Source organism: Bombus bifarius, unplaced genomic scaffold (assembly GCF_011952205.1).
Source record: "Bombus bifarius isolate JDL3187 unplaced genomic scaffold, Bbif_JDL3187 scf7180000007968, whole genome shotgun sequence".
Lineage (NCBI taxonomy): Eukaryota > Metazoa > Arthropoda > Insecta > Hymenoptera > Apidae > Bombus > Bombus bifarius.
Window position 1 is genome coordinate 1,018,971 of NW_022884354.1, and position 24,704 is coordinate 1,043,674.

Consider the following 24,704-nt stretch of genomic DNA (forward strand, 5'->3'; position numbering starts at 1 on the left):
CTTTCTGCGCCTTCCTATTTTTACGTCGGCGCAATTTCCTCGTTTTTACGACCGATCGATCGAACTGATCGGGCCAATTTGTCTCTTGCATTGTAAGCGACGCGATCAATCGACGACATCTTTTACTTCATCGAAACTCACCACCGTGATGTAGAAAGCGACATCCTACGCTGCCATTTTCTAATCGTAAGCCTCTCTGGCAATTACAATCTACGATTTCACTCACAATCCGCTTGTTCGATCGAAGAACAGGTTGCACGTAGATTCGTCTTCCAATCAATCGCATTCATCACTTTTGTCCATAATTTTACACACGCTCGTCAACCTACCAACGTCGGAAACAAAAATAAAACGTTCGATAAAAGAATCGAGTTAACGTACAAAAAACTAGAGGTAATGTCGAAAACTTCGAAGAAACAAAATTCGCAAGAAAAATACTAAATCTTCAAACGATAATTAAATACCACAATCGCTCGAAAAATTCTTCTAAACTGTATTATGTCACACAAGGAAACGTTCGGTCGATTCATCCGTGGACGAGGAGCTTCAACATCCCAAATCAGTATCACTGATCGTCGACATACTTAAAAAGCTATTTGTCGTATTTTATCACCTGCATATTCTCCACAGTAAGCCACGTCGAAAGTGAAACGATCTCGCGTCAAAGTGCTCGATCGAAAGTTTACGACGAACGTAATCCGTGGACGCGAAACTCTGACTAACGTCCCCAGCGAGTACGAAAGAGTAAAATGGTACCTGCCAGTACGCGAAAGGCGGTATCGCGTGCGATGTCAGTCGTTCTCGAGAATATTCCGTGCGTCCCGTGACAATAGGTAGGCAACGAAGGTATAGGGTCGTCTAAAAGACACGAGCCTCCAATGCCAGAATGTAGTTCCGTTCGGTTCAGTCGGTGCCTGGTCTCTTGACCTGCTTGCACGACGGCCACCAAACGATTGGCATTTTTACCCCGCGTCCACCACTCCCCCTTTCGTGGTCACGTCAGCCTTTTACATATTTTCCATCCTTTGAGATACGCCAGCATTGTGTTACGCTTGCTTGGTCGCGTCACGAGAGTCCTAGCGTAGTTCTTTGAAGAGGAAATCCTGGTTGCCTGTTGTTGGAAGTTAAGCCAACGTTTCTTTCAAATTCTCACGTTTCGTACGATTTAATGTCTTTGGTAAATCAATTTCTCGATGATGAAGACGCGAACTAGCGAATGAAAGAGTAATATCTTACGTCAAGATTTCAAATCTACAGCTGAATTCCAATCGGATTAAAAATTTTCGACCTAAGTATATCAATTGAGAAAATAGTAAATACAATAAATATAAAAATAACATCTTACGTTGAGATCTAAAATCCCGAATCTAAACGTATAAACTGAGAATCTAAATAACTTATGCGAAATTTGTATAAGCAGAAATGGCTACTCCCGATGGACCGGCGGATTTTCGTTTGGATTACATCGGTGGTTTCGTGCAGAAGTCGCTGAAACTGAAGCCGGAGAAGTGGGCCAGATTACTCCTCACGGAGGAATACAGAAACGCTGTGCTGGATTTTGTTGATAATCCTCTGCCAGCTGCCCTTTTTGTAGCTTTGACACCGAACGCGCAATTGGTGGCTTCAACCTCGTTCCCTATACCATGTCAGAGAACCAAAGGTGAGTACGATAACGAAAACTTTCCAAAATATCCGCCTAAAGCAAAATTTTGAAAATTGTATTCACGTTATATTCATATTCATCATGTTATATTTACATTCATATTCAGGTATTTACGTCGTGAAGATAGAACAGGCGCCATTACCCAAGGAGAAAGAAGTTTGTTCATCGATGCTGATATTAGGGGATCTGTCGTCTCGAGTTGTCGATCAATTAGCTACTTTGGTGGACAATTTATTCGCGCCCCTGTTGAGCAAAGCAGAGAATCACAAGGATTTGCCTGACGTCGCGATTCAGGACATCTGTAGACACGTTCATTCTCTTCGCGGTACTCTGTACCAAGTAAACTTTCCTTCTCTTTTGTAAAGATTTATTATAGTTTTCATACGCGTGTTCTCAGTTTATACAGGGTGTCCCCGATTTAAAGATCAGAGATTCGGGAGCGTGCAGAATATCGATACGATTAATTTATCTCTGTTTCATTTTGGAGAAAATCAGGAAGAAAGAACAAGGGACATGCTGTATATTTAGATTCGAAATGGTAGATTCAACAATGGTGTTGGCAGTACGAAATTGTACGAATGTTTTCCGTCGAAATACAGGTGAAAGGCCAGGTAAACGGCAGAACGGTGCTCCCAATGCCAGCCGGAATGGAGAGGGCAACGGAAGTGGAGAAGCTGGTGCGAACAGAAGGCCCCCAAGCTGTCGATCTGTATTTGAAGAGCGCCATCGAGGGTGTCGTGATAAAGTGGGCCTACTTGGTGAACGACGTTGTCACTCAGGAATCTGGCGCAGCTTTTGAGAATGGTCAAAATCCCACCCCCTATGTCGAGCTTGACTATTGGTCCACGAGACTAGCTAATTTAAGGTAGAGGATACCGAGTATCCATCTATGGCAACGTTTTCGTCGTCCCGGCATTTATTTATTTCTGATAAAAACGTCGAAAATAAGTATTTTTCCTATCAGACACGAAAAATGTAAGAAAGCTGAGCGGTAGGGTAACAATATTCTCCAAGTCTAACAAATTACAGTATCCAAAGGTTAATTATTATAGAAGAAGGATCGTTTTCCAGATATATCTACGATCAATTGCGAGAGGATCGCGTGAAGAAAATGGCGAGCATTTTGGAAACGACAGACAGCGCCTATTTCCCCTGCTTTCGCACCCTTTTCGATAACGTGGTATCCTCGATGGCAGAGGCGAAAGAGATATCTCTGTATCTATCTCCATTGGCCAAGTGTTTCAAAGCGGTCGAAGAGGTCGACTTCTCCGAGGCTAAGCCGCTAATGGCCACGCTGATACACTCGGTCGGATTAGCCTGGTCGAAATCTAGCTACTATCAGAGCTCCACCAAGGTGATCATCATGTTTCGACAGATTTCCAACCTGTTGATACAGGAGGCTCGTCGATTCCTCGACCCAACCTCCATTTTCCAGAGCGACGTTGACGAGGCTTTACAGCGTGTGCAAATATCTCGAGGTTAGAATCGATCAGAAGATCGTTCTCATCATTCGAGCACTATCTTTCTATGGCGATACCATTTCTTCAACTTCTAAGCCTCTTTTAATTTTACTTCTAACGTTGTTCCTAATTAATTTTTCGTCTCTTTCGGAGACTTTGTAGATCAAAAGCATTACACGCTCTTTCTTGCAGGCGTCTTGGAAGAGTTCAAACGACAATTCGAACTTAGGAAAGACATGCCAGCGATGAAACCCGATGCACCACCGTGGACCTTCAATTCCAGCGCCGTTTTCGCTCGCCTGGATGCTTTCTTGAAACGACTGAGCGACATCGAGTGGCTATTTAACACCGTGATGGAATTTTCCAAGCTGGAAAAGATAGAAATCGGCGGGATTCTCGGCCGATCCCTCAGCACCAGGATCGTCAACGTGTACAAAGAGTTCCAGCAGCTGTTCGTTTCTTTCACGGTGCGGGCAAACGACGCGCTCGAGCCAGACGACGAATCTTTCACCGTAGACTGTGCCAAGTTCAACGAGTCCATCACCGATCTCGATTGTAAATTGGCGGCCATTCTTTGCCAGGCTTTCGACGATTGCGGCAACCTCGAGAGCGTTTTCAAGGTACCGTATCTGGTAGACTTGGACAACTGTGGTAGGATAAGTGGCGGAAAAACGGGCCATTTTTCAAAAAACTACAATTCTTCTATCGATCTGCTTTCACAGTGTAATAAAACGAAGAATTCGAAATAAACAAATTCCAAAAATAACGATCTTCGAAATTTCCTCAGTTTCTAGATGCGACAGACGCATAACTTCAACATAAACATAAAAACAAATATATTTTATAACAAATAAAAATTAATTTTTGTACGATAATTTTAACAACTAAAATTCTTACAAGTTCTTCGTTTCAGTTGATAAATATCGTTGGAACGGTGCTAGACAGGCCAATGATAAGCAAACAGTTCGCAAATCGCTACACCAGAATTTTGGATCTATTGAACGTCGAGCTGACTGTAGTCGAAGTTCTGTTTAATCGTGGCACTAGAGGCGCTCTAATTAATCTTCCACCTTTAGCCGCGGCTCTGACATTTATCACCATGCTCAGACAACGCATCGATCTTCCCGTTCAATCTTTCAAAGCTATTCAACATCCGTAAGTTGTTTAAATAGAGATTTATATTTGATAGAACAATTTAATTACAAAATAATTATACCGATCATAGAATAGTGAACAGCGAAGAGGGCCAGAATATAGAAAAACGTTATGAAAGGCTTATCCAGATCTTTAAGGATAAGGAGACTGAATTGTTCACGGAATGGGCACGAACCGTACCTGACGCAGTCGATATTGGACTGAATCGCAATATTCTCTATCGCGAGAAGGATTCCACGTTACTGCTCAACTTTGATCCCCAGCTTTTGTGTGTTTTAAAGGAAGTGAACTATCTGAAGCAAATGTCTCGATCAGACATTCCCGAAGAGGCAATAAAGGTATCTATCCACTTGACGTTTTTCCTATGTATCCCTACACGTATACCACCACAGCAAAATTTAGGCAAAACCTGATTTAACTGCACAATGACATTGTTACAACCGTTGCGTGTAACGCAGTGTAACGTGGCATAATAAAATTGCTATTTGGAAAAATTAAAGAATTGGCACGTGTAAAAGAGAAACATTTGGGAGCAGTTTTGTCATTCAGCTCTTTTCGCTGTCAATGTATAGATAAGAGAGAGACTGTTAATTAGTAATTCATTCTTGCGATAATAATTGAAATCGATAAACACTTGGACGAACCGTGCAATTAATTGATAATACTACAAATAAAATTCGCCAATAAGTGTGACAAGTTAAGGTGGTTTAATAGTCTTCGATATGTAGGTGTCGGAAAACGTCGAAACGTTCCGAAAGTTCCGCACGCTGCTAGCAGCCACGGTGTGTTCGTACAACAACGTGTGCAAGACGACCAGGCGAGTGGAGTTGCAGCTGATCGAGAAGGAGATAACTAGGATCGATTCGTTGGTGTCTCGAGGAGAAACAGAATTATGCTGGAAGTCGGACGGCGTTCTGGAGTACATCGTGGAATTGGGTGAACTCGTGGAGGGGCTCTGGAAGCGAATCAAATCGACCCAGACGAACGCCGAGAAGATCAAAGCGGTGTTGGACGCCTGGACGAGGACGCCTCTCATCGAGAGGAAGGATCGTCGTAAGGACGCTTTATTGTCGTTCGACGAGCGGCCAGAAAAAGTATCAAGACGTTACGGCGAGGTCGAGAGGGCTGCCGAACAGATTCATTCGTTGTTGGAAGAGAACAGGCTGCTTTTTCAAGTTTCCGACGAAATGGAGGAACCGTGGCAAAAATACGTAGATTACATCGATAGGATCGTGATGGAGTCCCTTCGAAGGGCTGTAGGGTGTTCGTTAGGTGAATGGGCCTCTCCATATTTTTCGTACAATTATTGTTTCAGGCTTTCGTTGTGGTTTCTTTAAATTCTCAAATTATGAAATCTCTTCAAATTTCCTGTTTTAGTCGATTAATGGCAATCGGCGAATCAATGGTCTGCAATTCTTAGAGCTAAATAAACTTTTACGTACAGATTTTTTTATAATCGTTTCTTCTGTATTGTGATGATTCTATTTAAGTACGTTGCTTCTGATTCTGTTAACCATAAAAGAGATTTCTTTTTCCCTTTTATTCGTACCAGGGTATTTGGTAGACAATATGGATTCCAATGAAGAAACTGAGCCGCTGTTAGAAGCGAAGTTAGAACTCAGGGAACCAGATCTCTATTACGTGCCTTCATTGGAACCCGACGATCCGGATGGATTGGACCAATTAATCTTGGCACTATTGAACGATATCATAGGGATGGCTGCACTGGTGCCACGATTAAAAAGAGATGCCATAGGATACAGCGAGGAACTAGAGGAAGATCCAGATATAAAGGGGATGAAAAATGAAATTATGAATAACGTTTCGACCGCGGTGGAGGAAGCTACCGAATTCTGCAGCAACTTCGAAGGTATAAATACCACGAAATACTAATCTAAATGCATAGAATTCGCGTAATGTGGAAAAAATACATAAGATATAGTAAAATGCAGGCTAATAGCTAATAACGATAATTTACTAATAGCAATACGCGTTGTACATCTTCAAACCTTCCACAAACGTATAAAAATCTACTGCCTACGAATTATAATAGAATCAACGAACATCAGAGGATGTTTCTACGCTTGGTCTACTCTATGATCCACCCTCGTTCTTTGTCGTCTTATTTTATCAGGATACGCCTATCTCTGGTTGGACGATAGAGACATGGTGATGCAACAGTTTCTCGAGTATAGCCGACAATTGACGATGGAGGAAATGGAGATGGTGGCCGTGCAGGATCCCAAGGGGCCGACACGGTCACCGCCGAAAATGGAGCAATTCCGCGAGCAAATCGACCTTTACGAGGGCCTCTATCTCGAGATCGAGGAAATGGAACCATCGAAAGTGTTTTGTGGCTGGTTCAGGGTAAACCTCAGACCCTTCAGACAGTCGGTGCTGAACATGGTCTGCAAATGGTCCAGCATGTTCAAGAGACATCTGGTCGATCGCGTTACCAGCAGCCTCTCGGATTTGGGATCGTTTATAAGGTGTTTTCTCTTACGAGTTACCATTCTTTATACGAGCAAACGAAGAACGATTTCAACTGTTTTGTAGATCGATAGCTATGTTGGCAATCACGATATTCGTTGCACGTTCGATAATCTCGGGCTACTTGCGCACTTGGCTACTTTGATTTGTCTCTATAGATCGTCCTCTTTCCTTCGATCAGACGTAGAAGGAACGTCTGGCTTTCATATTTTTCTGATATTGAGAAATTTCCCGAAAGAGTAAAAATGGCTACCCAGAGAGCCAATATAAGGAAAAAGGAAGGAGCTGCTTTTCGATGGATTCTTCAATGTATATTTTATTCATAGACGAGCAGACGAGGGTTTGCTCCAACCAATACAACCAGGTGACTACGTCGGACTCGTTAGCGTGATGGGTTATCTCTTGCAAGTGAAAGAAAGGCAACCGACTACGGATGAAATGTTCCAGCCGTTGGAAGAGACGATCGAATTGTTGAAATTTTACGATCAGGATATCCCAGAGGAAGTAAACGTTCTGCTTCAAGAACTGCCCGAGCAATGGTCCAATACGAAGAAACTGGCGCTTATGGTTAAACAGCAAGTGGCACCCCTGCAAGCAGGTACATACATCTACATTCGTAGATATTAGGACAGCTGCTAATTTTGTACGAAATAAAACAGGTGAAGTGTCCAGAATACGAGGACGAATCTCCGCGTTCGACACGACCATAACTCACTACCGCGAAGCTTTTCGGCGCTACAGCTTCTTCAAACACGATTGTTCGAATCCTTACGAACTATTAGACGAAGGACACAAGGAGATTCTGATGCTGGAACGTCAAATGAAAGACATCCAAGAGTCTGCATCGTTGTTCGAAGTTATGGTGCCAGAATTCAAAGTGTTGAAGCAATGCAGAAGAGAGTTGAAGATGTTGAAGCAACTATGGGACTACGTGAATATCGTTAGAAGCTGTATAGAAGGATGGAAGACTACGCCTTGGAGAAAAATCGACGTAGAGAAAATGGACATCGAGTGCAAGAAATTTTCCAAGGAGATACGAGGTTGGTGACACGATATTAACTCTACCGTGTTCTTTCAGTTGCATTTTTACCACGTTAAAAGATATCTCGTGTTTGTGCAAAATATGGAAAAATTGTTGTCGGCACGCCTGATTTTTTATTTCTATTTTGCGTTGAACGTTCTCTCGAAATATTAGAAACCCGTGTCGTTTGTTACTAAAACGAGTAAGCTGTCTTCAAACGTGTTTTTAATATACTAATTGCAATTAGCCCTGGACAAGGAAATGAGATCGTGGGACACTTTCGTATCATTGGAGGCAACCGTGAAGAATATGTTGACGTCCTTGAGGGCCGTAGCAGAACTCCAGAATCCAGCTATAAGGGAAAGACATTGGAGGCAATTAATGAATAGCACCAAGGTATCGGCGGAGGTTAAGAAACGAAGAATAGGTTTACGAAAAGGATAGAAAATGATTTAGATACGTTTTATATTACGTTTTACATGATATCCAATTTTTATGAAAGACTTTACATATATATATTTTTTGTAAGAATTTTTTATATCATTGTACATGAAAAAGTTTTTGATGAATTTTATACGAAAAATAGTTATACATAAGGATTCAGTTTAGCATATTTTTACAAAAGTTCACCAAGATGTTTAGAGTTAGTTGCACCGCTGTATATACGCTATCGGTGTTGCAGAAACTGGGCGACATGACTCCAGAAATGACCGTAAGTCCACTGTAAATACTGGCACTTTGTTCTCTAAATAATTATTTCCAAAATTTTTAAGCACGAATATTTAAACCACCGTCACGATTCATCAATAAATGCATTATTAGTTACTCATCAGTGCATGTATCACGTATGTATGTGATCAAATAATTTGTACCATATTTTTATCATCGTTTTTCGTTCGTTCTATGTACCAGTCACTGTATATATTTCATCGAATAAATTGATTTTGCATTCGAAACGTTTAATTCTTCGTACACCTGGCTTTACGTTTATTTCTTCAAATTGTTCGTCAATGCTCACATTGCATAAATTTCAAATACATTCGCTATAATATATAATGTTAAACCATACATGATTCATAATGATACACGATATTCATAATTATAATGCTACGTATTTAGAGACATAGCCGGTAAAGACGAATGCGTTTAGGTACGATTCGTTATGGACGAGTCTACCACGTTGGCCGATCTTCTGGAGCTAAATCTTCACGAGTGCGAGGAAGAAGTGAAGAACATCGTGGACAAAGCCGTGAAAGAAATGTCTATGGAAAAGTACATGAGAGAATTGAACGCCACCTGGTCGAAAATGGAATTCGAGAAAGAAATTCACGCTAGAACTGGCGCTACCCTAATAAGAGCCAGCGAGGAATTGATCGAAACGTTGGAAGAGAACCAGGTACTTTCTACACGGATCGCTTGTTACGCACTCGAGCACGAATGTTGCAAGAATCGCAGAAATTTAGTGACTTTTGAACAAATTACAGAACCGATTTTTATCGCACTCGTCAGTTAGATTTGCACAATGTGATTCGTTTTACGTAGACTAAACCAGCAGAAATCGTACTTGGTGAAAATTTAAAGAGACTCAAGCGATTCGACGATGAGAGTTTGGAAAGATATTATAGCGAGTCAAGACACAGTGCGATCGATTTTGGAGAAAATCGACTCGATTAGGGCCACCTTGTTTGCTTTTCATAGGTCCAGCTACAAAACCTTATCACTTCGAAGTTCATCGCCCACTTCCTAGAAGAAGTCTCCAGCTGGCAACGAAAGCTGAGCATCGCCGATCAAGTTACTACAAACTGGTTCGAGGTGCAACGAACCTGGATGCACCTCGAGAGCATCTTCACCTCCTCGGAAGATATAAGAAGACAATTGCCAGTGGATGCCGAGAGGTTCGATCGAATCGACAAGGAATTCAAGCAAATGACAGAGGAACTAGCGAAGACGCCAAACGTTGTGCAAGCAACGAACAGAGAAGGCCTGGTGTCTTCTCTCGATATCCTCCAAAAGGAATTGGTTCTCTGCGAGAAAGCCTTGGCAGAATATTTGGAAACGAAGCGTCTCGCGTTCCCGAGATTCTACTTCGTTTCGTCCAGCGATCTGTTGGATATTTTGTCGAATGGAAATCAGCCGGAGATCGTGGCCAAGCATCTGACAAAACTATTCGACTCCATGGCTCGATTGAAATTCGATGACGCGGCTGCTGGCTCGCCAAAACGCGTATTGGGTAAGTCGACCTCTGCAAGGAATAAAAGTTGATTTTTCGGAAATTCTTCGTCTGAGAAACGTACTGTAATATAAATTATATTATAAATTGTAAAGAGACTTTAAGTACATATTCATTCAACTCTACGTTCCTTCATATGTTGGGAGATACTATTACCATAGAACGATAGCCGTGAAGCTTTTTGCCTCAAAAAATTTCGTCTGTAACTCTAAGCGTACCACTGATCTTCTCTGCACGTATCACGTACGACTAAATATTTTTATAATAACAAACCTTTACTAGTTTGTGCTGTGTAAAAGTCTCGTATCTTTCGAACACATGGACTGCCACGCAACTATTATATATTTCGCCCTGGGAGCCGTGACAAATTAAAATATACTACGCCAAAACGTTTAATTTTTCATACATTTTATGCAATGAAATACTCCTGTTTCAAGGTATGTTCGCGAAAGATGGAGAGTACGTGGAATTCGCAAACTGCGAGATGAGCTGCGAGGGCGCAGTGGAGGCATGGTTAAATCGTCTGCAACAAGCGATGAGAGTCACAATAAGATACTATTTCAGCGAGGCTGTGATAACTTACGAGGAGAAGTCCCGAGAACAATGGCTGTTCGACTATCCAGCTCAAGTTTCTCTCTGTGGAACGCAAATTTGGTGGACGACTGAGGTGAACATCGCGTTCGCCAGACTGGAAGAGGGTTACGATAATTCTCTGAAAGACTATCTAAAGAAACAGATCTCTCAATTAAGTACACTGATCACGCTATTGATCGGAGAGCTAACGAAACAGGAGAGACAAAAGGTGATGACGATCTGCACTATCGATGTACATTCTCGAGACGTGGTGGCGAAGCTAGTGCAGTCCAAGGTGGAGACGTCGCAGGCGTTCCAATGGCAGAGTCAACTTCGCCATCGTTGGGACGAAAAGGAGAAGGATTGCTTTGCTAATATTTGCGACGCGCAGTTTAAATACTCTCACGAATACTTGGGAAATACTCCCAGGTCCGATGGTTCTTCGTCTCCTCTCCTTTGCATCTCTGTTCATTTTCGCAGTAGGGATTATGGAATCTAGCGACTGGTTCATTGATACTTGCGTTAAAATATTGCTCGTTACTGTTCTTTATACGCTTCATATTTTACTCGTTGTTTGAATTTTCAATTCCTTGGATAAAATCGATTTTTCTTTATTCATCTTTAACTGAGTAATCATAGAAGTGTCTCGTCAAAGATCGATTCAGTTAATAGGCTAATATTTTCCCATAAACGCTACGAAAAGTATCATAAATGATTAAAAAAAAAAAAAAAAACAACGGTGCCTGAGAAGCTCGACTTGATCGTCTCCACATTTCTTTTTTAATCTTTTAATTAGATACATAAGTGTACGATTAGTATCTATACTTTTCAATTTACGGAGAAGATCGACGTGGCTTCTCAACAGTCCAAATAGTAACCGGACTGTAATAACATGAGAATTAATAGTTATAATTAGACAGGATTCCTTAAAAGTTTCCGAATTCTCACTAAATCATTTCTCTTCTATGCAGATTGGTCATAACACCGTTGACGGATAGATGTTACATAACCCTGACCCAATCTCTTCATTTAATAATGGGTGGTGGACCAGCAGGCCCAGCGGGCACTGGAAAAACCGAAACCACCAAAGATCTAGGCAGAGCTCTCGGCATAATGGTCTACGTGTTCAACTGTTCCGAGCAGATGGACTACAAATCCTGCGGTAACATCTATAAAGGATTAGCTCAAACTGGCGCCTGGGGTTGTTTCGACGAGTTCAACCGAATCACGGTCGAAGTACTCTCCGTAGTAGCTGTCCAAGTGAAATCGATTCAGGACGCCATTCGAGATAAGAAAGAGAAATTCAACTTCATGGGAGAAATAATCGGCCTCGAACCAACGGTTGGTATATTCATCACGATGAATCCAGGTTACGCAGGACGAACAGAATTACCGGAGAATTTAAAAGCCTTGTTTCGACCGTGTGCCATGGTAGTCCCCGATTTTGAACTCATCTGCGAGATTATGTTAGTGGCAGAGGGATTTCAGGTAGGAATCATGGTTTTGTATGTTATATTAAATAAATTCGTGTACGCGTGTATCAAAGCTACGTCTATACTTTGATCTATGCACCTTTTGTATTATTTCACGCGTATTTTGATTCGTGTGATTCCTACAACTACGAACTTTGGTTAAGCTACGAATTTGCGCAAGGAAAATACGATTATGCAACATTTCCATGTTACAGATACAAAAATAAATATTAGTACCGCTCCCATTAACAAAATTTATTCGAATACACGTGTACACGTACATTAACCTGGTCTACTTCAAAAGTTTTAAAAATCTTTGAAAGGTCTCTTAGAAGATATTTCTTACACGAAGGAGAATTTTTAAATTTTTATCTTTCCAACTCTGCATATACTTCCCCTGTCCCTCTATCGCCTCACCGGTCATCCTCTAATCTTTCTATAATATTAAAAACATACGAAATAGGGTTCTCGAAATTACAGGATGCGAGAGTTCTAGCGAGAAAGTTCATTACGCTATATACTCTATGCAAGGAGTTGTTATCAAAGCAGGACCATTATGACTGGGGACTGCGCGCGATAAAGTCGGTCCTCGTGGTCGCCGGAAGTCTGAAGAGGGGAGACCCCGGCAGACCGGAGGAAGAAGTGCTCATGAGAGCTCTTCGAGACTTCAACATTCCTAAAGTGGTTTCCGACGATCTGCCTGTGTTTATGGGTTTGATAGCCGACCTGTTCCCCGCCTTGGACGTTCCCAGAAAACGCGACGTGGAATTCGAGAAGATGGTTAAACAGGCAGCAGCTGATTTGATGCTGCAACCAGAAGACGGCTTCATCCTCAAAGTCGTTCAGTTGGAGGAACTATTAGAAGTACGGCACTCGGTTTTCATCGTGGGAACTGCAGGATCCGGAAAGACTCAAGTTTGGAAGTCGTTGTTTAGAACATATCAGAACATGAAGAGGAAGCCTGTATACAACGATTTGAATCCGAAAGCTGTGACGAATGACGAATTATTTGGAATAATTAATCCAGCGACCAGAGAATGGAAGGATGGCTTGTTCTCGGTTATTATGAGAGAACAGGCTAACTTAGGCGGAGAGAATCCTAAGTGGATAGTTTTAGATGGCGATATCGATCCCATGTGGATCGAGTCATTGAATACTGTCATGGACGATAACAAGGTTCTGACTTTAGCTAGTAACGAGAGAATAGCTTTGACTCCTGTGATGAGGCTGCTCTTCGAGATCTCTAATTTGAGAACTGCTACTCCAGCTACCGTATCCAGAGCGGGGATTTTGTATATCAATCCTCAGGATCTAGGCTGGAATCCTTACGTCACGAGCTGGGTGGAGAAAAGAACGTCGCCAATTGAAAAATCCAATTTGGTTATGTTATTTGACAAGTACATCCCTGCTTGCTTGGAAACGTTAAGAACAAGATTCAAAAAGATAACACCGATCGCAGATATGGCGCACGTACAGATGCTATGTCATCTTCTTCACTGTCTTCTCAAGCCAGAATTAACCTCCGCTGATTTTTTGAAGGAACATTATGAACTCTACTTTGTTTTCGCTGCCGTTTGGGCTTTTGGTTCCTCGATGTTCCAAGATCAAACGATAGATTATCGCGTGGAATTTAGTAAGTGGTGGATAAATGAATTTAAACAGATTAAGTTTCCCTCGCAAGGCACCGTGTTTGATTATTATATAGACTCTGAGACAAAGAACTTCGTTCCGTGGTCTCAGCGTTTGCCAAAGTTCGAATTGGACCCTGAACTGCCTCTGCAAGCTGTTTTGGTTTACACTGCGGAGTCTATTCGAATTAGGTACTTCTTAGATTTATTAATGGCCGAGAAACATCCAGTGATGTTAGTTGGAACAGCTGGTTGCGGGAAGACTGTTCTCGTAGCAGAGAAACTTCTACAGTTACCTGAAAATTACACAGTATCCAATGTACCCTTTAATTTTTACACTTCTTCGGAGATGCTGCAGAAGATTCTGGAGAAGTCTCTGGAGAAGAAAGCTGGTAGAAATTACGGCCCACCTGGGAATAAAGCCTTGGTGTATTTCATCGATGATTTGAATATGCCAGAAGTTGACGCTTATGGAACCGTCCAACCGCATACTTTGATCCGTCAGCATTTGGATTACGGTCACTGGTACGATAGAACGAAGCTAACTCTGAAAGATATTCACAACTGTCAATACGTTAGCTGTATGAATCCTACGGCTGGATCTTTCACCGTTAATCCTAGATTGCAGAGACACTTTTCCGTGTTTGCGGTCAGTTTTCCTAACAGCGATTCGTTGACGACTATTTATTCGTCTATCTTGAGGCAGCATTTGTCCAACATCGAACACAGGTAAGCTTCGAAAATAAATTATTGTATGAAGCGAAGCAGTACAACAAAATGAAACACCTAAGTATCTTCGTTGTTCGATCATTGTATGATAATTAATGCATTTCATAGGTTTCCCATTTCTGTCGTCGAAATGTGTAACAGCATTGTTCAAGCGTCGATTCAGCTCCATCATCGTTGCGCTCAAATGTTCCTCCCAACAGCAGTGAAATTCCATTATATCTTCAATCTTCGTGACTTGTCAAACTGCTTTCAAGGATTATTATTCAGTGGGAACGAGTGTCTACAGTCTTCTATAGACTTAATCAGATTATGGCTCCACGAGACGCATCGCGTTTACGGAGATAAGCTTACAGATGAAAAGGACATAGAGAGCTTTTCTAAACTACAGTTGGATATTTTGAAGAAGAACGTGGAGGAAATTGACGAGGGTGCCATTTTGGAGAAGCCTAATATCTACTGTCATTTTGCAGGTGCGCAAATGCTTGGAAATATTTCGCTAAAAATCGCGTACCACTTGGATCTCAAACACGCCACGAGAAAGAAAAAGTTGAATAAATTTGTTATATTGCAAGGTGGAGTCGGAGAGCCAAAGTACATGCCGGTGAAGGACTGGGCAACTCTGCATCGATTGCTATCGGAAGCAATGGTCAGCTACAACGATCTGGTAGCTGCTATGAATCTGGTGCTGTTCGAGGACGCCATGATGCACGTGTGCCGGATAAACAGGATCTTGGAGTCGCCTCGAGGCAGCGCTCTCCTCGTCGGTGTGGGAGGTTCTGGCAAACAAAGCTTGTCACGATTGGCTGCTTTCATAAGCTCGCTGGAGGTATTCCAAATTCAGTTGAAGAAGGGTTATGGAATCGTCGATCTGAAATTGGAGCTCGCTGTTCTGTATAACAAGTCGGGTTTGAAGAATCTGGGCATCGTGTTTTTGATGACCGACGCTCAAGTGGCGAACGAACAATTCCTCGTGCTGATCAACGACATGCTTGCTTCTGGCGAGGTTCCAGATCTCTTCGCCGAGGACGAAGTGGAGAACATAATAGCAGGTCGATGAATATTTCAGGTTGTTTGTTTTTTCTTCCGGAACAAGGATCATCAACTTCAAAATCCCTGTGATTCAACTCGTTCCTTTTTTCTCTTTTTTTTTTTTCTTTAAACCACTCCAAACTAATTTCTATTCGAAACACGATGCCTAAGTCATTCGTTTACTTTTATCTTTTTACAATAAGGATTATCACGTACATAAAATTCGTACGATTTAATTCGCTAAAGTATTTTTCGACGATCGATATACTCGGTCGCAGGAGTTCGTAACGAGGTGAAGGGCGCTGGTATGTTAGATACCCGCGAGAATTGTTGGAAGTTCTTCATCGACCGGGTGCGCCGCCAGCTTCGGATAGTTCTCTGCTTCTCCCCTGTCGGATCCACTTTAAGGATTCGCTCGAGGAAATTCCCGGCCATAATAAATTGCACGGCGATAAACTGGTTCCACGAATGGCCGCAAGAAGCTTTGATGTCTGTGTCGAAGAGGTTTCTGCAGGAGTTAGACGAACTTCCGGAAAATTACAGGTAGAGCGGAGAATATCGATCGGGACGCCCCTGAAACGCGTGGTACGCGCCTTCAATAGCGGAGAGGATGCTGAGCAATAAATATACGGATGCTTTCGATACAGGGAGGCTGCGGCGAAATTTATGGCCCACGCTCACACGACCGTCAACGCAGCCAGCAGACATTATTTGGCCAGCGAGCGCCGATACAACTATACCACACCAAAGTCCTTTCTCGAGCAGATCAGTTTGTACACTAGATTGTTGAAAACGAAGGCTTGCGAGCTTCGTGGTCGAGTAGCTAGGCTGGAGAACGGTTTGGAAAAGCTTCGTTCGACTGCGGTACAGGTGGATAAATTGAAAGAGAAACTGGCGATGCAAGAGGTAGAATTGCAACAGAAGAACGACGCAGCCGATGCTCTGATCGCCATTGTTGGTATCGAGACGGACAAAGTACAAAAGGAGAAGGCTATAGGTAAATCCTTTAGGTAAACCAGTACCTTTTGCTCGTATTTCACGTTTTGTGTTTCGTATAGCGGACGAGGAAGAGTCGAAGGTTGCTATAATAGCTGAAGAGGTATCGAAGAAACAGAGGGACTGCGAAGTGGACTTGATGAAGGCAGAACCGGCTCTCTTGGCTGCCCAAGAGGCTCTGAATACACTGAACAAGGCGAATCTGACGGAATTGAAGTCGTTTGGTTCGCCACCAGGTGCTGTAACGAACGTAACTGCCGCTGTGATGGTTCTCTTGGCTCCAGCTGGGAAAATACCCAAGGACAGGAGCTGGAAAGCTGCCAAGGTACTTGGAACAAGGTCATCGCTAGTCCGTGCTCGACCGTACACCTAAGCTGGATAGTTATAAACGCATAGAACGGACTATAGTATCAAGATTTCTCAAAATCTTTTGGCCGGAAATCTTTAGTCCACCATCACCGCTGTCTTTTTCTTTATTATTTTTGCATATTCCTTTGAAAACTTACTTTCCGAGCTAATTTGCCTCGAGAGAAGTTCAGAAATACGCGAGAAAATCACGAAGGAAAAAAATCACTGCGAGTTTTAGCGAATTATATCACTCTGCGTGAGATTGTTTCATCCGCGTTGTTTCTTCAGATCATGATGGCGAAGGTCGACACGTTCTTGGACTCCCTAATCAACTACGATAAAGAAAATATACATCCGGAAGTAATCAAGGCGATCCAACCGTATCTAAAAGACTCCGAATTCGAGCCAGAATTCGTGAGATCGAAATCAGCGGCAGCTGCGGGTCTCTGTGCCTGGGTGATCAACATTATCAAGTTTTACGAGGTGTTCTGCGACGTGGAGCCAAAGAGGAAAGCGTTGGCACAGGCGAACGCAGATTTGGCCGCTGCTCAGGAGAAGTTAAGCGTGATCAAACGCAAAGTTGTTGTACGTAAACTCTGTTAAACGTGATTCCGAACAAGTTTAGTTAGAGTGCTGTTTCTGGAACAGTCGTTGGAAGAGCAATTGGCGAAGCTGACGGCGGACTTCGAGCAGGCAACGTCCGAGAAGCTCAAGTGTCAACAAGAGGCGGATGCGACCAACGCTACGATTGCTCTGGCTAACAGATTGGTCGGTGGGTTGGCCTCGGAAAATATACGATGGGCGGATTCCGTAGCCAAGTACGTGCAAAATTATAGCCATATATAGCTAATTTAACAAATTCTAAAAATTTCAAGCGCTTAGTAATACCCAAGGCGTATATCTAATTTTCTGTAGACGTCTTAACACTTATGAACACTATTGTACAGATTCTTTAAAGAAAAAATTCTAAAGTTTCATGCAACAAACGTCCACCCTACCCGGTGACGTTCTCCTGGTGACATCGTTCATATCTTACGTGGGATGTTTCACGAAACAATTTCGCCAGGATCTGCTACACAAGCAATGGCTACCGTTTTTACGTAACGTAGAACCGACGGTTCCAATCACGGAGGGGCTGGACCCTCTGTCGTTACTGACGAACGACACACAGATAGCCAAGTGGAACAACGAAGGACTTCCAAACGATAGAATGTCGACGGAAAACGCAACTATTCTGACGAGTTCCGACCGATGGCCCTTAATGATCGACCCTCAGGTATAGGTCTATCTGTCACGAGGTCGCCTAACGTCACTCGGATCTCCATCATTATTTTTCCTTAGCTGCAGGGAATTAAATGGATCAAGCAGAAATACGGGGAGGAACTTCGTGTCATTAGGCTCGGGCAGAAGGGTTACTTGGATGTCATCGAGCAATGTCTAGCAACCGGGTCGACCGTGCTCGTCGAGAACATCGGCGAAACGGTCGATCCGGTGTTGGATCCACTGTTAGGCAGAAACTTGATTAAGAAGGGTCGGGCGATTAAGATCGGCGACAAGGAGGTCGAATACAATCCGCTGTTCAGATTATTATTGCACACGAAGCTGGCTAATCCCCATTACAAGCCCGAGATGCAGGCTCAAACTACTCTAATTAATTTCACGGTAACGAGGGACGGTCTCGAGGATCAATTACTAGCGGAGGTAGTGAAAGCCGAGCGACCGGATCTCGAGGAGCTGAAGGCTGAGCTCACCAGACAGCAGAACGATTTCAAGATTACGCTCAACAGTTTGGAAGATTCCCTTTTATCGAGGTACGTTGCTCGTTCGACCTTTCACAACAATTTCCATTTCCTTTGCTCTCAGCGTCAGTGTTTCCCAACCTTTTCTCAGTCATCACTCCCTTTCGTATTACCCAGATAACCCGAGACCCTCCCTTCTATGTAATTATGTACCAAGATTACCGATAAAAACGCGATAAGTATATTTTTATCGATTACTTTGTTTCACTGTCGTTTTACGATTAAAAAGGAAACATTATCGTCTATTCCCCCCTTCTGATCTTCTTATAGAAAGTGGTACACAGGTTGGGAACTCGAATTCTATAGTTAGCCCCTCTATCCTCTTGTTTTCGTCTTGTTTCTCAGCGAATTTCAAAGGATTTATAGCGATGGAAATACAATTCGATTTGATACGATAAAATAACAATTTCGTGGACAGATTGTCTTCAGCGGGCAGCAACGTTTTAGAGGACACGTCGTTGGTGGAAAATCTGGAGACGACGAAGAGGACCGCGGCAGAAATCGAGTCGAAGGTGACGGAAGCCCGCGGCACAAGCCGTGAGATCGACGCCGCGAGAGAATTGTATCGACCAGCGGCAGCCAGAGCTTCTCTCCTCTACTTCATCCTGAACGATCTGAACACCATCAATCCAATCTATCAATTTTCCTTGAAAGCTTTCAGCGTGGTGTTTCAAAAAGCCATCTCGAAGGCCGATCCCGCCCCAGACGTGTCCGCGAGAGTGAAGAATCTGATCGAGTGCATCACCTATTCCGTGTTCATGTACACTAGCAGAGGGTTGTTCGAGTGCGACAAACTGATCTTCGCGTCGCAGATGGCGTTTCAGATACTACTCGCTAGGAACGAGGTGACTGCAGCAGAGTTGGACTTCCTCTTACGGTTCCCCATCACGCCGCACGTTACATCCCCCGTTGATTTCCTTTCCAATATCAGCTGGGGTGGAATTAGGAGTCTCGCTAGCAGAGAAGAATTTCGGTAATCGAAATTTCACGTACTCTTTTATCTTAAATCGTCCGTAACAGGTTAAAAATCGTAATGATGCAAGTAAAAATTAGGAGAATTTAGACTTCATCGGAAATTCCAACTTTTGAACGAGCAGTGTTAGCGATTTAGTTCCATTTGATTGGTGGCGTTATAGCTTTATTTTTATTTTTATTTTGTAATAAAGTAATACGATAGCGTAATAATAAACGAAAGTCAAAATATTGAGAATTTGGAAGTATCGTTACTGGTTGCGTACGGTGATGTTTCTTTTGCGCAGCAATTTAGACAGAGACATAGAGACTTCGGCAAAGAGATGGAAAAAATTGGTGGAATGCGAATGTCCGGAACGAGAGAAATTCCCGCAAGAATGGAAGAACAAAACGACTATTCAGCGTCTGTGCATGCTCAGGGCACTGCGACCCGATAGAATGACCTACGCAATCGCAGCATTCATCGAAGAGAAGCTTGGTCCAAGGTATATCGAAGGTAGAACCGTCGAGTTCGCAAAATCTTACGAAGAAACCAGCCCTTCTACGCCCATCTTCTTTATCCTTTCTCCTGGCGTGAATCCTTTGAAGGTAACGGAACATTTCCGGAATGAACAAAAGCATTCACCTTGTCCCACAACTTTCACCTGGCAAACCTATGAATTTTCATTTAATCAGGATGTAGAGGACCTGGGTCGTCGCTTGGGTTACACGTTGGATAATCAAAATTTCCACAACGTGTCGCTGGGTCAGGGACAGGAATCCGTTGCAGAAGAAGCTATGGACGTGGCCGCAAAGAACGGCCATTGGGTGATTTTGCAGAATATTCATTTGGTGAAAAAATGGCTGCCATTGTTGGAAAAGAAATTAGAAATGGCCGCAGAGGGCTCGCACGAGAATTACAGGGTGTTCATGAGCGCGGAACCAGCTAGTACACCAGCAGGACACATCATTCCTCAAGTAACATTTTATGCTTAATATCGTTGTGTCCTCGAGCACGAATATATGGTCGTAGGAGATAAAGTTCGAGAGCGTATAAAAAGCTGCAAGTTCACCGAGTTTTCGGCTAGAGACACAACGATATGGAATTTGATGCTGTAAAACACTAAAAGGTTAATGAAAGATTAATTAGGGGATCCTCGAGTCGTCCATTAAGATTACGAACGAACCACCCACGGGGATGCAGGCGAATCTGCACAAAGCTCTGGACAATTTCACCCAAGAGACGTTGGAGATGTGCAGCAAGGAGGCAGAGTTCAAGGCCATTCTATTTTCCCTCTGTTACTTCCACGCGGTGGTCGCGGAGCGCCGGAAATTCGGCCCACAGGGCTGGAATAAAATCTATCCCTTCAACGTAGGCGATCTTCACATCAGTGTCAGCGTGTTGTACAATTATTTGGAAGCTACGTCGAAGGTGCCTTGGGAGGATTTGAGGTCCGTCTCGATTTATTTCGTTATTTTTCAGCAGATTGAACAATTCTAACCGGTCGTTTGTCACATTCTTTTCACAACGCACTCGTGCACATTCGTAAAGGTATCTTTTCGGCGAAATTATGTACGGCGGACATATAACCGACGACTGGGACAGAAGGCTGTGTGTCTCCTATCTCGAGGAATTAATGCAACCCGAATTGGTCGACGGAGAGTTGCACTTAGCGCCAGGTAACAAGTTTCTCGTTAGAGTTCGAGCATTTTTATCGATGGTTCTTCTCGTAATTGGAGAGCAATTAACGATTTAAATATTACAAAGGATTCCCAGCGCCACCGAATACAGATTTAGTCGGTTACCATGCCTACATCGACGAAGCGATGCCTGCGGAATCACCCTATTTGTACGGTCTACACCCAAATGCCGAAATAGGTTTCTTAACGATGACTGCGGAGAATCTCTTTAAAACCGTCTTTGAGATGCAACCGAGGGACGCGGGTAGCTCTGGAGGACAAACAGTGACCAGGGAAGAAAAGGTAGTCGTTTAATCTGTTCCATATTAACCATCAGACGATAACTTCGCTGTGTTGAAAGGTGAAGCAAATACTGGACGAAATAATGGAGAAACTTCCAGAGGAGTTCAACATGGCCGAAATAATGGGCAAAGTGGAAGAAAGGACTCCGTACGTGATCGTAGCATTCCAAGAGTGCGAACGAATGAATCATCTGACCACGGAAATAAAACGGTCGTTGCGTGAACTGGATTTAGGCCTGAAGGGAGAGCTAACGATCACTTCAGATATGGAGGACTTGGAAAACGCGTTGTTCCTTGACCAAGTGCCACCTGTTTGGGCTCAAAGGGCTTATCCGTCTTTATTAGGACTGGCAGCTTGGTTCGTCGACCTGTTACTACGGATCAGAGAATTGGAAACATGGTCCACTGACTTTGTCGTAAGATAGGGAAATAAAAGGATAACCGATACGTTAAAGTTATCGTTATTACGAGTGAATTATCGTTTCAGTTGCCACCATCGGTCTGGTTGGCCGGGTTCTTCAATCCTCAGTCGTTGCTCACGGCCATCATGCAATCGACAGCTAGGAGACAGGAACTTCCGCTTGATAAAATGTGCTTGCAATGCGACGTGACGAAGAAAAACAAGGAGGAGTTCACGTGCGTGAATTTCATCTTATTTATTTGGAATTTAGAATTACCAATGAATTAAGTTGGTTGATCTGATCGTTTCAAGGCACAAATTTTTAATACATTAAATTATTTAACCGTTCTTCGTAAAAAATGATTGAAGAAAAAAGGAACGGAAACTGAACGAGATCGTTGCACGGACAATTATGTTTAAAATTGCTTATTTCAAGTTCTTCGTCATTTTACCACCCTTTCGAAGGGTCAACGTTGACTGTTGTCTTTTTTATATATCAGGGCAGCTCCCAGAGACGGTGCATATATTCATGGGATATTTATGGAGGGAGCACGATGGGACGTGCAGTCTGGCATTTTAGTCGATTCGAAACCGAAAGAACTGTTTCCTGTGATGCCGGTGATCAACGTAAGAGCGATTACACAAGATAAACAGGACTTGAGGAATATGTACGAGTGTCCTGTTTATAAAACGAGAACTCGAGGACCTACCTACGTGTGGACTTTCAATTTGAAGACCAAAGATAAGGCTGCAAAGTGGACGTTGGCAGGTGTAGCGTTGTTGCTTCAAACCTGAATACTTGTAAGATACCGATGACGAGAGTTTCTACGAATAAATAATTCGAACAGTAGAGAGTGAATAAAATTTACGATGTAGATTTTAGTAGAAGATTTTAATAGAGGCGCGTAAGAAGGAAACCCCAAACAGCGATTCATTCCCATAAATACCAGGCCGGGCAATTGCGGCGAAGAAAGGAGAGAATAATTCGAGCGTGAATCTCGAAGGACCTATCGAACGAAGCAGGATATCACGGGATGGGCTAATCGGCCGAGAGTTAATAAACCGTAAGACGATAGAAAATCGACGCGGTGGATCGTTCGGTTTCCGTTTCGTTCGAGGGACAAAGTATTCCGTGATCCGTGGAAGAGGAAGAAATTATCCGTTATTCGGCGAAACAAAAGGTCCCTCGAAGGTTTGCCCTTCGAAAGGATCGATACTCGCGGCTCCAGAGACAAAACAGGACCGTGTACGAAACGTTGGTCAATTTAATATACGAGGCAGAAAAGAGGGAGCGAAGGGTCGGAGAAAGAAAAAGGAAGGGAAAACGGCATGGAGCGAGCCTTGTAAAGGTGAAAACGCATAGAGGATACAAGGTTTGCCCACCTCGGGGACATAAAAGCTTTCAGATTGCGGCACGGGATCAAAATTGTATCATGTTAGCGAGAGAAATTAGATTTCCTTTCCGCGGGAACGTCGAACCGCGCGCAAGCAGAAACGATCTCTTTCTTCCGCGAGCGGAGAATGGAATCCTATCAAATATGCAGAGGTTATTAGCTCTCGAAGGAGAACGGAAAAATGTTTACCCTCCAACTTTCCCCAGGTTCCACCGTTTCTGGCTGGATTTTATCCAGCCTTTCGTCAAGCCTCCCTTTAAAACACAGGGACGATAAACTCTTGTTGATCAACTTGTTAACTAATGCAGGCGCGTCGCTTGTCTCCAACCGTTTCTTTCTCCGGGAACTGTGGATTCTTTAATGCGGCAAGTTTCCTTTGAAAGTCTGCTCTTTCGAAGATAACGAGCTACGTTTTAAAGTTCCTGTTTAAAGTACCAAATTTTCATCCGCTTCACAGTCCCGCCTCATAAACTTTTTATAAGGGCTGATCAGAAACTAAGGTTCCCTCGGTAATAGTCCCTCGTATGTTAATTTAGCTTTCTTGTTCGTAGAAATTATTTGTGTCTCAAAGCGTTTAACGAGTACAACTCGAATCGTCGATTATTTATTTCCAGCACTTTCTAACGACGACGTAACTTGAGACACGGTCCCGTATATAGGTTCTTAAGAAACGGTTGAATATCTTTGATCGAATGAAAAGAAATACGTAGTTTCTTCGAACAGGAAATTCTTTCGAAATAAGAGACAGTACGCTCTAATTAAGAAAAGCAAAATTAGTTTACACCGGTTGCACGATATACGTCGTACTATTTCTCGAAAGATATAAATTCAAGTAGTTGTACTCGTGTTTCGATCTATGCTACAATAAATTTTATACGAGTGCACCGAGAATAAATTCTACTTGTAGGACGTATCAACGTTATAAACGTTTGTTTAACCCGATACAAAAGTAAAGTTGAAGTCCGATGGTGCGTGTCCCGCGCAGAGTCAACTCACGAATCCCATCGAACCAAAGGGAGAGAGGAAAAAAGTGTCGGTCCCTTGCAGAGAGGTCGGTGATTGGCTGCCAAACACCCTCTTCGTGATTCCTGTCGATCGATTGGCCCCACTGCATCGGCTTCAATCACGCTTTTCATTAAGCCTCGCCGGACAACGGCGGCTAAAAGAGAAAGAGAGAAACCGAGATCGAATGTCCGGCGTTCCGTGCGTCAACCGGAGGAAGCTGCTTTCGTGGCGTTTCCACTTTCGACATCGATCACGGGAGAAACTTCGACCGATTAAAGATCAACCACTCGTTGCGATCGATCTTCTCCTATCTAGCATTCGTCCTATCACCTGTACAATTTTCTCGTTCAAAGATAAGCACTTTTAAAATCTTAAAATG

General features: G+C 43.0%; 1 protein-coding gene across 1 annotated transcript; it reads left to right on the top strand.

Moving 5' to 3' along the window:
• The first annotated feature begins 1,422 nt into the window (after nucleotides 1-1,422).
• Nucleotides 1,423-22,746, top strand: LOC117210014 (dynein beta chain, ciliary). Its single transcript, XM_033452563.1, has 36 exons — nucleotides 1,423-1,660; nucleotides 1,770-2,002; nucleotides 2,263-2,528; nucleotides 2,735-3,141; nucleotides 3,316-3,743; nucleotides 4,037-4,278; nucleotides 4,349-4,616; nucleotides 5,007-5,550; nucleotides 5,831-6,148; nucleotides 6,413-6,767; nucleotides 7,095-7,366; nucleotides 7,428-7,808; nucleotides 8,037-8,185; nucleotides 8,940-9,185; nucleotides 9,488-10,019; nucleotides 10,457-11,021; nucleotides 11,564-12,080; nucleotides 12,545-14,421; nucleotides 14,530-14,891; nucleotides 14,994-15,470; nucleotides 15,729-15,993; nucleotides 16,098-16,447; nucleotides 16,509-16,771; nucleotides 17,083-17,379; nucleotides 17,443-17,612; nucleotides 17,767-18,070; nucleotides 18,136-18,605; nucleotides 19,012-19,566; nucleotides 19,853-20,153; nucleotides 20,241-20,522; nucleotides 20,695-20,996; nucleotides 21,097-21,224; nucleotides 21,313-21,527; nucleotides 21,586-21,942; nucleotides 22,014-22,162; nucleotides 22,427-22,746. Exons 1-36 carry the CDS (start codon nucleotides 1,423-1,425, stop codon nucleotides 22,719-22,721), a joined length of 13,380 nt encoding a protein of 4,459 aa, XP_033308454.1. The 3' UTR covers nucleotides 22,722-22,746.
• Nucleotides 22,747-24,704: the final 1,958 nt, after the last annotated feature.